Here is a 16,290-nt window from a genome sequence, read left to right on the forward strand (position 1 = left end):
CCACCCTCTCGTAGCTTGGCACTGAGCAGTCAGGCTTAACTTAGAAGGCAATGTGTAAAGTATTTGTGCAATAAATCATGCAATAACACAGTAGAACATCACAAAAATACACCACACAGTGTTATATATATATATATATATATAATATTTATCTGATAAGATGCAGGTCAAAACAATTAAGATGCAATTAGTATATTTTGAAATATCACTGTAAAGTATCTTTATCCTCTTAAAAGCAACAAATGTCTCTTGCAAGCACAAAGTACCTGGCTTGCGTTCAAAATCTCAGCAAGGAACCCAAGAGGAGGAGATGCATGGAAAACAGGGAGGTGTGCGTCGATTTCTCAGGCCCCACATGGCGATGCACCGTTTATTTTTCACGCAGGGAAGGCTTTGCGTCGATTTCCGACACTCGGACTTGGATCCTCTTCGGGTTGCAGGGTTTTCGGACGCCCCAGGGACGATGCGTTGAAATCTGGCACTGGCAGGACGAAGTCACAGGGCCTGCTATGATCCGGTGGGCATTGCGTGGACATTTCTACCGCATGGCAGACGCTGCGTCGATTCCTCTCAAGAAGTCGGGCTGTGTCGTTCTGGCTCTGCTTTGCATCAATGCAGTGGGTCTTGCGTCAAATTTTCTGTAGCTACGCTGGTGCTGCGTCGATCTTCTCCTTGCAAAGTAGGGCTGCATCATTTGGTTTGGCGTGCAGTGATTTTTTCACCGCAAGGTAGGCTGTGCGTCGTTTTCGCCACACAAGGAGTCCGTCTTGCAAGAATTAAGTCTTTTTGGTCCTGAGACTTCAGGGAACAGGAGGCAAGCTCTATTCAAGCCCTTGGAGAGCACTTCTTCAGCACAGCACAAGAGCAGCAAGGCAGCAGGGCAACAGCAAGGCAGTAGTCCTTCCCAGAAAGCAATCAGGTGAGACCTTTGGGCACCCAGGCAGTTTTTCTTGGCAGGTTGCAGGTTCTGGTATAGGTTCTTCTCCAGGAAGTGTCTGAGTTGGTAGGGGCAGAGGCCCTGTTTGAATACACAAATGTGCCTTTGAAGTGGGGGAGACTTCAAAGAGTGTCTTAGAAGTGCACAAGGTCCCCTTTCAGTTCTATCCTGTCTGCCAGGGTCCCAGTAGGGGGTGTGGCAGTCCTTTGTGTGAGGGCAGGCTACTGTCCTTTGACATATAAGTGTCAAGCCCTCCACCCTCCCAGCCCAGGAAGACCCATTGAATTTGCAGATGCATGCAAGTGTGGTAGAGCATCCTGTGTTTGGGGTTGTCTGAGCGAATGCACAAGGGAGCTGTCAACTGAACCAAGCCAGACGTGGATTGTAAGGCACAGAAGGAATTAAGTGCAGAGAAATGCTCACTTTCTAAAAGTGGCTTTTCTAAAATAGTAATATTAAATCCAAGTTCACCAGTCAGCAGGATTTTGTATTATCATTCTGGCCATTCTAAATATGACCTTGTTACTCCTTTCAGATCAGGAGCTAACACTCTAACAGTATATTAGGGTAGCCCTAATGCTATCCTATGAAAGGAGCAGGCCTCACAGCAGTGTAAAACGAATTTAGGAGTTTTACACTACCAGGACATGGAAACAACATAGGTACATGTCCTGCCTTTTGTCTACACAGCACTCTGCCCCGGGGGTTACATAGGGCCTACCTTAGGGGTGACTTATATGTAGAAAAAGTGGAGTTCTAGGCTTGGCAAGTACTTTTAAATGGCAAGTCGAATTGGCAGTGAAACTGCACATTCAGGCCTTGCAATGGCAGGCCTGAGACAAGGTGAAGGGGCTACTTAAGTGGGTGGCACAAGCAGTGCTGCAGGCCCACTAGTAGCATTTAATCTAAAGGCCCTGGGCACATTTAGTGCACTTTACTAGGGACATATAAGTGAATTAAAATAGCCAATTGGGTATGATCCAATGTCATCATGTTTTAAGGGAGAGAGCATATGTACTTTAGCACTGGTTAGCAGTGGTAAAGTGCGCAGAGTCCTACAACCAGCAAAAACAGTGTCCAGAAAGTGGAGGGAGGCAGGCAAAAAGTTGGGGGTGACCACCCTAAGGCTGTCAGGTCTAACAGCCTGTTATAGTCCACAAAGAATGTGTCAGACAGTCCATGATCATACTAAGCAAGTATTGTAATAGACCCACTTCTATTCTTACCCTACAGATCAATGAAAATAAACATTGCACATATTTTTCTTGTTGCTGTTTTTCAAGTTGAAAATCTTTTTCTCCTGTGGCAAAAACCTTTCCTGTAAGTCTCCTGAGAATTATTGTATAGCGCATAATCTTACCCAAAATATACATTTACTATACATTTTTTGTTTAGAGCACATTTACATTGCAAATGTAATTAAATTAAAAGGCCATTTTTTTTTAATGCCCACAAAGGTCCAACATGCTATGTGGTCACAGTGCTCACAATATGCTTTCACACCCCCTTGGGAGCACATATTTGTATTGTTGGACCTGGCGCGATCTGCGGGATCACCCCCAAACATTTTGCATTCACCCCTTCTGTTTTGCTGAATTTGTTTTTGTTTTAGGGCTCTGTGTTCCTTACCATTGCTAAAAATTGCTAAATTCCCTGTGCTCACTTTTTAAAACATGGTAAAATTGGACTAAACTTGAATGGAACATTAAATTTACTTTGATGTCCTTTAAGAAAGAACAAATATTATTAATGCATTAATGGCATAGAGTTAGCATATGGTAACTAATTAACCTACATTTAAAAGGCTTAACAGAGAAAATAACATGAGTTGTAAAATGTGCATGTTTGAATTATGGTGGATCATGTGGCCATCATTCGTATTGTGCACCGTGCTGTAACTTGGGAGTTTTGCATTTTATTAATTGAAAGTACCAAAATGAGTTAACATTAAAGAATGCTTTATTAAAATGTAGATTAAGAATTGAAGTGTTAAAATGAGTATGAATAAAGTATACTTATATTTAAGTAAATGAGTTTTATTAACGTTGGTTACATGTGTGCAGAAAAATAAATGTATGTTTACAATTTTTTAACATGACATAAATAATGGTTGCAATTTAATAATTCATTTGCATATTTGGTTTGACTTGTAAGGTGCGCGATATGTTTATTAACATATTATTTTTAATGATGTGTATTTAGGTTTTTTGTTTGACTACGCCTGAAAGATTCACTATGCAGCAGTAATGGAAAATCACTTGTTTATTCTGTCCCTTCTGAGCTGAATTATTTTCCTAGGTTGTTAATGTGATGCTGAATGTCCTATTGTATTAAAGGCAAGAAACATGTTTTAAAATCAACAATGTTGCTTTATTTGTTCTAGCTGTCGAATAGGACAGGAAATTCATAATTCTATGTGAAACAGGTTTAGTTCCATGAGAGAAAATGCTGAAGTAACAAATAGTTAGAGAATGTAATATTTTGTTGGAATTATATGAAGTCATTGGATTGACAATGGACTTTTTCTGAGAAGATCTGAAAAAGTAGCAGAATTGGTGGTGCCATCTTCAGCAATTGGATGCAGAATCTGGTGTCCGAAGTGTGCCCACCTGAAGAACCAATAAATGGATTGTGAATATTTTAATTAGTGAGAAACCTTGAATTTGTGTTCAGTTCTTCAGTTAGTGTTTTTGGAGTCAGTCTTTGGTTTTGTCCCCTGCTTTGATGCTCTATTGGAGTCTGCTTAAGTCTGCTCTCACTCTCCTATTCTCTATGTCTCTAGATAAGTTTTCTCATCTCAGTCTCATTGCCCTATCCTGTTATGTGGTTCAGTACTAATAAGCCAAACTAATTCTGAACTGCTGAATTGTCCTGTGTGTAGCCCGTGTTCTTCACTACCTTGATGCTGCTGATAACTAAAGCCAGAAGAACATGACCGTCCTGCCTGATGAATTGCTGCTATATGCTGTCCCATCAGGAGAGGAATAACTAAATGTGGTTTCTTTTCAGTTAGGTACTTACACCAGCATATTTTCACAGTTAGTTTTCCTAGTTAGATGTTTTTCTAAATTATTTTTGTCTCTTTATTTTTGCTTTGAGTGCATGTGTTAGTTCATTCCCACACATGTAAGTTCAAATTCGTGTTAGTGACAGGAATGGCCCAGCCCTAAAATCTGAACTTGAATGTTGAGCTGTATTTTGATGATATACTGATTTTATCTTCATCTGCTTTGAAACCTACTATTAATGTACATATTGTGTTGTTTCTAATTTATATAATTCTTTTGGAGTGTTTAACAATATTGATATTTAATGAACTAATTTGTTCAGGCTATGGTTTTCATTCATGTTTAGAATTTATTTTTGCGCACCATATATTTGACATTGATTTTGGGATTGTAATAAAGCTTTGAAACTTTATTCAGTTTGGAGCTTGATTTAGCGTTGAATTGTTCTTAGTGTTTAATATTGTTCATGAATAATGTCATTGATTTGTGATTGAATGATTCTGACTACTGCGCTCTTTGCTAATTCCAAAGATCTAGTCGACCTTGAGAGGTGAGAAAAGGGGATGGTGTCTCACCTGTGTGCTTGGATGGTTTATGAACCATAACCGGGGAGAGAAATCTTTCTTTCAGGACCTAGCGCTTCCACATTTTTTAAATATGGTACTACAAATAACCAGGGCCTCTAAACTGAATGCCACTAGTGGGCCAGCAGCACTCCTCATGCCGCCCACTAAAGTAGCACTTTAAAACTTGTGCCAGGCCTGCCAATGGAGCCTGCAGTGCAGGTTTAAACTGCCATTTCAACTTGGAAAATAAGCCTTTTTCAAGACCTACACCTTCCACTTACAGTAAGTCATTCCTAGAGGAGGCTCTAAAGGCTCAAAGGGCAGGATGCACTGTATTTAAAAAGTAAGACGTGTGTATTCATGTTTTACATCTCCTAAGAGTGAATAACTCCTGAAGTAATTTTTATCTGTTGTATGGTCTTTCTCTTCCATCGACTAACGCTGGGCTACCTTACTACATTTAATAAGTACTTACTTTAAATTGGGAGTAGATAGAGACATACTGCTTACACTCAAATGAATTGTAATTTTAAATTCTCTTTTAAAGGTAAAGTCAGATTTTAAGTTACAAGTCTGAAAATGCCACTTTTAGAAATGACAATGCATTGGGATGTGGCCTGCGTAATTAGCTGCGGCTGAGATTAATTGAAGCATTCCATCCATCATTTTTTTAATACTTTATTAATTTTAGAGAGTTGGCATTTTCCTTTACTAAACATTTGTAGCTTCTATCAGAGTTGTGGGTCATTGACTGTGAATAACTCTACTGTTGTGGTTTATGTACCTCTTACACAGTGACATAAAGGGAACTAGATGTGGGCAGGATGGGTCATCCTTGCATGATGGCCGGGGATGGAGCTGGGACCTACACCACATGTACTTCAAGGGGATTGCCTCCAGTATACACAAAGGAACCGGACAACAGCGTTTTGTCACCCCAAACAGTTTGGAGCCTTGATGGGGAAGGATAGAACTTTCCCGAACCAGGTGTAGAGGTTGGACAGGATGTCTACCCACACACAAAGACTGGCACCAGGTATAAATATTGGACCAGCAGAGTCACTTCAGTACACTCCTGGACCTGTGGATATTACAGAAGAAGGACTGCCCCAGCACCAGAGGACTGCCCTGCTGTTACCAGAAGACTGCCCTGCTGCTACCAGAAGACTTTCCTGCTGCTTGAGGACTGCCTCGCTCTCTAAGAAGGAAAACTAGACCTGCTTACATTCAGCCCAGGCTAACCTGAGTGACTCCAAAGGAGAGTTGGTTGACCTCCCCTGTCTAAGCCACATGGACACAACAATCTCCAGAGGCCTCCCTGCAACTGCCCATCCTGTCTCATCTGCTGCAACTGGACCATCGTGGACCTGCAACTAGAGCTGCCTAAGCCCTGCTGCTGGCCTCTGCCTGGAGAGAGTCCTGATCCCCAAGGGGTGCCCTGAAAGTTCTGGACACTTGGCTGGCAACAATCTGAGTACTCCCCCTGAATAATAGTGGGTTTAATCAGAGCTGACAGTCCGACACAACTCGACACAGGACTTGCATCGCAGCTGCTGACTGGTTGTCTCATCAGAACCAACAAAGCATGACACAACTTAACGCAGAACCTCACATCGCAGTTCCTGATTGGCAGTCTCATCTGAACTGATGCAGTGCAACCCCACTCGGCACAGGACCTTGCATCGCAAACCTTACAGCTCCTCATTGGAAATTACGAAGCACAACGAAAAGCCTTGCAACGTGGACAAAAGGTACAGTTCTCAGTGAGACTAACTTGGCCACTGTATTCGGCCCACACTTCACCATGGACAATCTGAACTTGTAACTTTGTCCTGGTCCAGTGCAACCAGATGACCGCAGTGGGTGCTTTGGAGCTAGTTTTCTCCCAAACTTTGAAATTAAATAGCTCCAGTTCTTGTGATTGGGTTTCCTACATTCTGGTATCATTTCATTTGTTATAATTTAGTCTGGTTTTCAAAATTAGTTTGGGATTTTTCTTGGGAGTTGTGTTTTTCACTTTATTACTGTTTGAAGTGCTGCCTAAATACTTTACACATTGCTTCTATACTTTAAGACTGTTTTGTGCCAAGCTACCAAAGAGTTAAGCACAGGTAATTTAGTGACTTTTGTGGTTCACCATAACAAGAATTATGGTTGTTGCCTGAGTGGGGCTTCCTCCCACCTCAACCAAATAATCCAATTTCCTACAGTATATAAGTTCCAAAGTTTACAAAAGTAAAAAACTACCAACTTAGCGGATGTTCCTTTAGCATAAATATCATTCACATTTGGTAACTCGCTGAATCCTGATTCGTAATCCATATGTGGGACTGTGGATAAAAAATGCACTTTCTCAATCCAGGGTTGCATCACTGATCAGAAACAGCGTTGTGAATTTTATCAGAAACTCATTCACTTATGCCTACTGTTAGACCTGACAGCCTTAGGGTAGTCACCCCTAACTTTTTGCCTGCCTCCCTCCACTTCGTGGACACTGTTTTTGCTGGTTTTTAGACTCTGCGCACTATACCACTGCTAACCAGTGCTAAAGTGCATATGCTCTCTCCCTTAAAACATGGTAACCTTGAATCATACCTGATTGGACTATTAATTTACTTATAAGTCCCTAGTAAGGTGCACTTTATGTGCATAGGGCTGGTAAATTAAATGCTACTAGTGGGCCAGCAGCACTGGTTGTGCCACCCACTTAAGTAGCCCCTTTTTCTTGTCTCAGGCCTGCCATTGCAAGGCCTGTGTGTGCAGTTTCACTGCCACCTCGACTTGGCATTTAAAAGTACTTGCCAAGCCTAGAACTCCCCTTTTTCTACATATAAGTCACCCTTAATGTGTGCCCTAGGTAACCCCTAGAGCAGGGTGCTGTGTAGGTAAAAGCCAGGACATGTACCTGTGTAGTTATGTGTCCTGGTAGTGTAAAACACCTAAATTCGTTTTTACACTACTGTGAGGCCTGCTCCCTTCATAGGCTAACATTGGGGCTGCCCTCATACACTGTTGAAGTGGCAGCTGCTGATCTGAAAGGAGCAGGAAGGTCATATTTAGTATGGCCAGAATGGTAATACAAAATCCTGCTGACTGGTGAAGTCGGATTTAATATTACTATTCTAGAAATGCCACTTTTAGAAAGTGAGCATTTCTTTGCACTTAAATCCTTCTGTGCCTTACAATCCACGTCTGGCTGGGCTTGGTTGACAGCTCCTTGTGCATTCACTCAGACACACCCCAAACACAGGGTACTCAGCCTCACTTGCATACATCTGCATTTTGAATGGGTCTTCCTGGACTGGGAGGGTGGAAGGCCTGCTCTCAGACACAGGACTGCCACACCCCCTACTGGGACCCTGGCAGCAGGATTGAACTGAAAGGGGACCTGGTGCACTTCTTAGCCACTCTTTGAAGTCTCCCCCACTTCAAAGGCACATTTGGGTATAAAACAGGGCCTCTGCCCTACCTCATCAGACACTTGCTGGAGAAGAAACCTGAACCAGAAACTGCATCCTGCCAAGAAGAACTGCCTGGCTGCTCAAAGGACTCACCTGCCTACTTTCTACAAAGGACTGCTGCCCTGCTGTTGCCCTGCTGCCTTGCTGAACTCTTGTCTGGCTGTGAAAGTGCTCTCCAAGGGCTTGGATAGAGCTTGCCTCCTGTTCCCTGAAGTCTCAGGACCAAAAAGACTTCTCTTTTTCACTTGGACGCTCCGTGCGCCGAAAATTTCGACGCACAGCTTGTTCCGCGGCGAGAAAAACGCCGCACACCGACGCTGAACGATGCGACGCTCTTGGGACGACCGAAAATCCGACGCACGGCTTCGCAAGGACAACACCGCCCGACCTCTAGAGAAATCGACGCGACGCCTGCCGTGAGATCGTAATTTCAACGCGCAGCCCCGCAGACCGACGTCTAGAGGAGAAATCGACGCAACGCCTGCCGTGAGATCGTAATTTCGACGCGCAGCCCCGCAGACCGACGCGCAGCCGGAGAACGAGCAGGAAAATCCACGCACAGACCCGGGACATCTGGTAATCCCCGCGATCCACAGAAAGAGACTGTCCGCGCGCCGGAAAACGACGCCCGACTTCCCCGCGTGGAAAATAACGACGCAAGTCCGTGTGTGCTGGGGAGAAATCGACGCACACACCCTTTTTCCACGCACCTCTTCCTTTGTGGCCCTCTGAGGAGATTTTTCCACTCCAAACCAGGTACTTGTGCTTGAAAGAGACTTTGTTTATATTCTAAAGACTTAAGACACTGTATATCACTTTTCAGTGATATCTCTACAATTTCCCATTGCAACTTTATTCTTTTTGACCTACAATTATCCAGATAAATATTATATATTTTTCTAAATACTGTGTGGTGTATTTTTGTGGTGCTATATAGTGGTATTGTATGATTTATTGCACAAATACTTTACACATTGCCTTCTAAGTTAAGCCTGACTGCTCGTGCCAAGCTACCAGAGGGTGGGCACAGGATAATCTTGGATTGTGTGTGACTTACCCTGACTAGAGTGAGGGCTTTTGCTTGGACAGGGGGTAACCTGACTGCCAACCAAAAACCCCATTTCTAACACCTACCTTCTCTTTTGTTTACTTACTTATCCAGCGCCTACTATTTATGTATGCTTTCACTGTCTCCTTTACTCAGTACTGACTAACTCACTCCCTTTTTCGCACAATAATGACCACCTACTCTCTTGCTGACTCACACATACACTTTCTCCCATTTATTTATGTATGCACTCACTCTTTCACACGCTCACTCACTCCCTTACTGACTCATTGATTGCCTTCTCTATCGCTCACTCACTCATCGACTATCTCTTATTTGTTTATGCACTTGCTCACTCCTTCATTCACTCATGCATTCAAAGACAACAGAGTAGCATAAGATGTTTTCTTTCTTGGATAAAGGGGGGGAAATAAAGTGATTGTGTGGTAATTTTAAAAATGGCATTTTTCATAATATAAACCACGAGTTTAGTGCCTTTTCTGTATTGAAATACACGTATGAGCCTTCAAATCGATTTTCCTTACCAGATATTTACATAACGAGGTATCATGGTTGTAAGGTTTATTTATTCATACAAACAATGCATACACAAGACTGTATATTGTTTGAAGACTGCAATAGTTTTCTAATTTTACCATCTTTATAACAAAATGTAACTAAATTTAACATTTATGAAAATATAAATCTCTGTGTGGGTATTCCTTCCCAACAATACAAAGTTTACATAAAAACATTCATTGGGATCTATTAGTTGCAGACAAAATAAGAAAATCATTCAGTTCACTTGATATACTATATTGTTGTTTCAACATGACATTCACACAATACTGTATCCTAGCTTGGCATTCAATTGTTAAGGTTCTACCATTTTGTGGCACATAATTCTAAACTTCCATAAAAACACGTATCACATGAAAAATATAGGAAATCTTATAAAGGACATGCCTGTGTTTAAAAGGTTAGGGGCACATTTTTGTTAAAATTCGAAAGTATTTTTTGCATTACGTTCACTAAAATCGCATTAAAAGTCATAATGCTAGACAGAAAGTTGGTAACATTCCTTACAGAGGAAGTGTAAATAAAACACCTATAGTAAGTTTTCGAAGAATTGAAATGGAATCCAATAGTACCTTTGGATATCTGTAAGACTTCACTGAAAATTTGAGCAAAAAAAGCAGGAATTCTGCTAGGCCCAGAGTGTTTGGTATTCTGGTCTGTGTACAACACAGAACAAGAGCCATACTAAGGCAAATGTCGCCTAACATGACGTGTTAGGAGGTTTTCTTTCAAGACAATCTCATATTTTCAGGGTCTTTTAAGATATCATGTTTCAGACAGACACGAGAGGTCGGCATTTGAACACACATCAAAGTGGACAAGTGTTTTAACTGTTTATCCGCAATCGTTCTTTCTCTTAGAAAACATATCCGTTACATCCAAATCTTATTCGCACTGTGCAATGCACAGAAAAAATGCAGCATTGCTGAGGCGCTCAGCAAGAATGGTCTAGTACGCTTTTGAGTATCTGTTATCAGGCAGAAACTAGAAACCTTCGCATGGTATTCTGAAACAAACAATCGTATTCTGTAGAAGACTTGCACTTGCTCTGCTGAGCTCCGGATCACTGATCCAGCCTCTTTTCAGTCACTTCTTCTTTAATGCTATTTAAGATGGAAAGACTGCGGTATATTTGCCGTTGTGCGTCCTCCCTCAATATATCTCAGCACTTCTATTACACACAGCTAAATAGTGTGCAACCCATTGCACACAACTTCGTGGCTTCACTTCCGGAACACAAACAGCTGAACTGCATTGTAACTTCAGCATGGTTCTCCAGTCTATTTTCAATTATAGAAGTTGCACCTTTGGTAACAAAAAATAAAACTAAACAATTAGGTACAACGTGTCACACCGTAGATCTAAAAAACTATTGCTAGAAAGTATTAGGCCAAGGTCCTTTCATTATTAATCTCGGGCTAAGCACTACACAAAATTCGGAAAGAAAACCCTGAAGTCCAGTGTTTAAAAGAAACTTAAATGTGTGTGTGTTTCTGTTTGACTTCTTGCGCGCGTGCATGTGTGCTCGTGCATGCGTGTGCTTGCAGGCATGCATGTGTACTTGCATGTGCAAGTGTATTTGTCACAACCATAGGAACAGCTTGGGATTCCACTGTATCACTTCCTGTAGTCATCAGCCGCAGCAAGCTTCCCCAGGGCAAACATGTGGCAATTTAATATATCTACCCAAGATAAATAATGGGAGGATGCTATCAATTGTCAGCTGTAACAGCATGCCCTCTGCAGTCTATAGCAGAACACATTTTATCATAGCAATAGTTGTACTTTTTGGATGGTGTCGTGTCTGTTGCATCTCCAGAATCAGATACAGTAATTGGGCTATCCCTGGCAAAGACTTCAGTAGACTCTCTCCAGAGGCAGTCTGCTGTTGTCTTATAACTGTAATGAGAACACTTTGGTCTTACCAGTTGTGTTTTGTTGCTGAAAATTTGACGACTGTTTGAAGTAGCAATTTTAATTTTCAATGCAGCATCTACCCTATCTACTACTGTGTAGATGCTAATGCTCCCATCATCAAAGCCAATGATAATATTTAAATGTCTTTGTGAGAGGGCGAGATATGTGGGGGTTTTGTAAAGGGAACACGCACCAATACTCTTACCATCAGCAAGCCTCATTACAATTAAACTAGAGACTACACCATCATCCTCCTCATCTTCCCCAGAGCAGTAACAAATGTACACCAGATAACGCCCATCTGGAGAGAGTTTTTGTTGCCAGATGATGCCTGACGCATGAACCACACGAAGTTTACCACTGTGCAGATCCAGGATGTTGATATTTTCATCCCCACGAGCTATAATTCCTAGTTTTCCATTGGGGGATATTAGGAAGTCCTCCAAATTTTTCAAGAAATTATTTGGAAGCTGAACTCTTCTACAGACTGCTTCTTCTGTGAGGCTCCATATGTTCACAGTCTCAGTAGATGTTATAAAAAGCACAAATTCAGGGCAGTCAGGGATCAGTTTGAAGTTGACAATGGTTTGTCCATCATCACAGCAAAATTTCTTGGTAATGCTTCCTGTCCAGAGACTTACAGCTAGTAACTTATTTTTTGTCATGCCCACTAAAAATGTATTTGCAGATGTTATTGAGGCATTCTGTAAGGCTGTTAAAATATTGCAAACTTTGTGCCCTGTGGCCAGTCTCCATACCCTTGATGCATTTTGTTCACAAAGTGAAACAACAAACTGATCATTATGTGTAATCAGCAGCTGGGATATTCTTTGCCCATTAATGCGGAAGAGATTTTCACCGGTCACAGTGTGCCAGACATACTGGCTACACTTCTCATCTGAGGTCACCATTAATTCACCAGACGCTGTTAGCACACAATTTTCAACAACACCTTCATGCTTGAAGATACTGTCAATGTATCCTGTACTAAAGTTCCACTTATGAACACCATCAGACCCATCAAGTATATAAATGAAATCTCCTCTCCCTGGCAGCACCACTCTTTGGATAGCTTTCCCAGTTTTATCGATGTTGGACATAGCAGTTATGATATCCACATCCCATATAGAAAGGACACCACTGGTAGTTATGGATAGCAGCATGTTGTGATGATTTGATTTTACCAATTTGATTATGTTTCCTGAGATTTCCTGTAAACTTGCCATACATTGCCCTGTGTCTCTCCTCCAGACAAAAATAGATGAGGTATTTTCCATGGAAGCAATTATACAGTCACAGTTTTTGGACAGCACTGCAGATATGAAGCGTTCATTGCGTCTCGCTCTAAACTTTTCAGCTACCTTCCACATGCTAGTGTCCAGAAGTTCTAAACTGAGTGCCTTGCAAATTAAAATTGCACTTTGGTCTTCAGAAAGCTCGATGCTGACAACTTCGCTCTCTTCCCTCCTGCAGTCAAAGTCCTCTGTTAGTTGTGGGTTTGTTATTTCATCCGTATTCCAAACTGAAAGGCTGCCCTCATTGTCCACCATGACAACTTCTTGGGCGATATCGAGTACAAGAAGGAATTTTACAAATCCACCTGAAAACTCTGATGTCACTGTTGAGAGCTTTTCTCCACTCCCTAAATGAAATATTGTGGTGGTGTTGAGGTATTGTCCACAAAAGGCATACAGTCCATCAGGAGAACATTGAACGCATGTAACCTCATACCAGCAGTGGAAGTGGTAAAGAGGCCAGCCATAAAGAAGGTCTATGACAGTCACATCTTTGCTTGCCTCGAGCCAAGCCAGTGCATGGGTGCTGGAAAGAGTGAATCCATTTATTACAGTGCAGGTTGCTCCCACTGCACCATGTTTAGACCCCTTTATTTCTACTTCAGATAAAAGACATGAATTCAAGTTGTCATATATCAAAAGTGTGTTATTTGTTGTGGAAACAACAAGATACTTTTCATCAATGGTGAGTTTCATACCTAAAATGACAGATTGAGATGTTGTAATTTGTCTTAGCAGCTGGCGAGACTCAACATCCCAAGTGCTGATGGACCCATTCTCCAGAGCAGAGATGATAGTACTTGGGTTGTATGTTGGAAGAACCTCAGTGATATGCACATGACTGGATGACAGAGAGAGTCGTTCAGGGCTGTATGTTACATCCATAGATGAGTGCAAAGGAACAATTGAACAGTACTTGGGGCCATCCTTATCACATTCTAAAAGCAATTGTCTAAATTTAGGTAGTGAACTGGCAACTGGAAGGAGTCTTTGTTGCAGTTCTGCAGAGAGGGAACCTGGAGATTTCAGTATTTTGAACTTTATACTGCGAAGGGTGGTTGCCAGAAATTTCAGCTCTTTCTCTTGTGAGTAATTGTATGCCATCTCAATGTCAGAAAGTGCTTTCTCAAATTGACCTATTTTGATCATGGTATAAAGCCAGCTAAAGTTCATGGTAATTCCGTACAACAGATCATCTGTTTTTCCACTTCTTGTCAGGTGATGTAAAAGTTCAGTCATCTTTCTGTGGTTGACAAAAAAGATATCTGGCTCCAAAGGATTGCACTGGAATACCCATGGCTGATCAGGGGACTGTCTGTCAAAAGACGTTTGATCATTATACGGTGTGTCTGGATCATTGGTACTTCTGCTTTCATTGTCGATGAAGTCATTAAAATACTGAGGCTCGTTATAGAAGGATTTGGTTCGTCCACCTGACCAAACACCTAGGAAGTATTCAGCCATAATACTATGCATCTCTTGTAAATCTTCTTCATTGCTCAGATACAGTTTCTGAGCAATAAGATGAAGGTGCCTATTCGCCCAGACAAGAAGAGTCACGTTTCGTATCTGTCGTTCTATCAGGTATCCTGTTAGATCCTCTTTGAGCCTTGCAATGATTAGATATGGTATCCTCAAAGGATTACGTGGTTTGACACTTGACATCAGTTCACTCATAACACTATTGTCAAGGGCTAAAATGTCCTCCAATTCCATTTCACTAAGACCTGTTTTTGCCATTGTAATGTAACCAAGGGCCCTTGACACCAGCCTTGGCCCACATTTGTTTTCAAGTGATATAAATAACTGTTCTATGTTTTCATGGACAGTGATACAAAGTGAAGAATCATCAACGTCCTTGTGAGATCTCCAGGTCCGAACTTCCCTGAAGGTTAAATTCACAAACATAGGCAAAGTGCACTTGGAGAATGCTTCATTTACGTAAATTTGCTGTCCAGAAGTGACCTTTCTTTTAACACGCAGCAGCTGGTGTTTGAGTATTTGACTGCACATCTTCCGGTCTCTTGGAATCAACTCTACGTAGTTATCATCTTCATGTATAAGGCACCTTAGTTTTTGCAGGATCCCATGTTTGTTTGGCAGTGTAGACAGAATGATCCGTACCGTTCGAGGCAGGTGACTGGGAAGCCACCAAAGTTTTCTAGCGTCGTCGGCCTCCGGAAGTTGCTCGAGGCTGTCAAATATTAGGACAAGAGGTCTGTGAAACGAAGACTCGTTTAACAAGTTTATGAAAAGTTCTCTAAGTTCAAGGATCTTTTTAGGGAAGGACTGTACTAAGCAACGATAGCTAATCGATAATTGTTCACAGATGCTTTGAAGTAAATTCTTCAACTCTGTACTCATGTCTGTTGATCCAATAAACCTCACAAGCACGACCGGGTCAGATTCAGGTCCCAATTCATCCTGAAGCCAGGAATAAGCCTGCAATACAAAAGAGAAATCTTATTTGTTGCATACTTTGTGTGAGTTTGCATTCCAAAGTTACATGGCTCAGTAAATATATACACTTTAGATTATCTGAGGTTTAATATTAATATATATAAAACAATGCACATTTAGAGTGGTGAAAGATAATCTCAGAATATGACTATACTCTCTTATCTGGAGAAAAAGGAGATTATATAGTCTTCATTGTTCTGAATGTGGACAATGCTTTTTTTCAATGTTACTCATTTGAGGCGATGTAAAACAGCAATTTCTCAGGCTGAACAGTAGACAGCTTAACATTTGTTCAATGGAAAACTCAGCGGTATGTTTGTCTTCTGAACTCTGCGGAAACCCGTATAAATACTTAGGTTTGCACTGTCTGCTTTAAAAATATGGGGCCCGTGTACTAAAGGTCGGGCAGCAACTTCGGTGATGGTTTTACACATATACTACTTTGTAACCCAGTCTTCATTATATACTACGACTGATGTACAGATCTGTTACATTGCAATATTGCCATTGAGCAGGATTCGCAGAGCCCTGCCCCAATAATATTAAAAACTCAAGAGTCCTTACAAACTCTACTGAAAAGGCCGCAAATGGAGAAACGGAGGCGTGCAAGGGACAGAAGACCTTCATCTCTGCGTTTGCATTATACCTCTTTTTTAATCCCAGCCCATATGCCTTAAAAGAACAGGGATAACATTGAAAATAAAGGAGGCATTCTGTAAATTGCATTGGGCAGCATACAGCATACCCTGGGCTGATGACTACTGCTTTCAGTGCTGACACTCCACATTCAGAATATAGAATCTATTTCATGGGGACAGTTTTTACTTTGTGAATGAATGCCATTCTCTTTTGTGTGTTGGTAGCTAAACACTAGTTTGTAACTTCAGTTGCAGTGGCAAATCATTGCTACATGGCTTTGCAGCTTGGGAGGAAAAGAAGGGCATCCCTTCCATGCGCACACGACCTTCCTAATCAAAATGAGTTCCAAAGTGAGCATTAAAAATTTGAGAAACAAATCG

The 16,290-nt window shown here is 41.5% G+C and overlaps 1 protein-coding gene across 6 annotated transcripts in view; it reads right to left on the reverse strand.

Annotated features, from left to right (window-relative positions):
- Positions 1 to 9,587: 9,587 nt before the first annotated feature.
- Positions 9,588 to 16,290, reverse strand: part of NWD2 (NACHT and WD repeat domain containing 2) — a 647,771-nt gene continuing 641,068 nt past the window's right edge. For all 6 annotated transcript variants that reach the window (XM_069202124.1, XM_069202129.1, XM_069202125.1 and 3 more), the window contains one exon: positions 9,588 to 15,253. In XM_069202124.1, the coding sequence (XP_069058225.1) occupies positions 11,312 to 15,253 (3,942 nt within the window). In that variant the 3' untranslated portion in view covers positions 9,588 to 11,311. The remainder of the gene's footprint in view (positions 15,254 to 16,290) is intronic.

The sequence above is a fragment of the Pleurodeles waltl genome, chromosome 1_2 (genome assembly GCF_031143425.1).
Source record: "Pleurodeles waltl isolate 20211129_DDA chromosome 1_2, aPleWal1.hap1.20221129, whole genome shotgun sequence".
NCBI classification, from domain to species: domain Eukaryota; kingdom Metazoa; phylum Chordata; class Amphibia; order Caudata; family Salamandridae; genus Pleurodeles; species Pleurodeles waltl.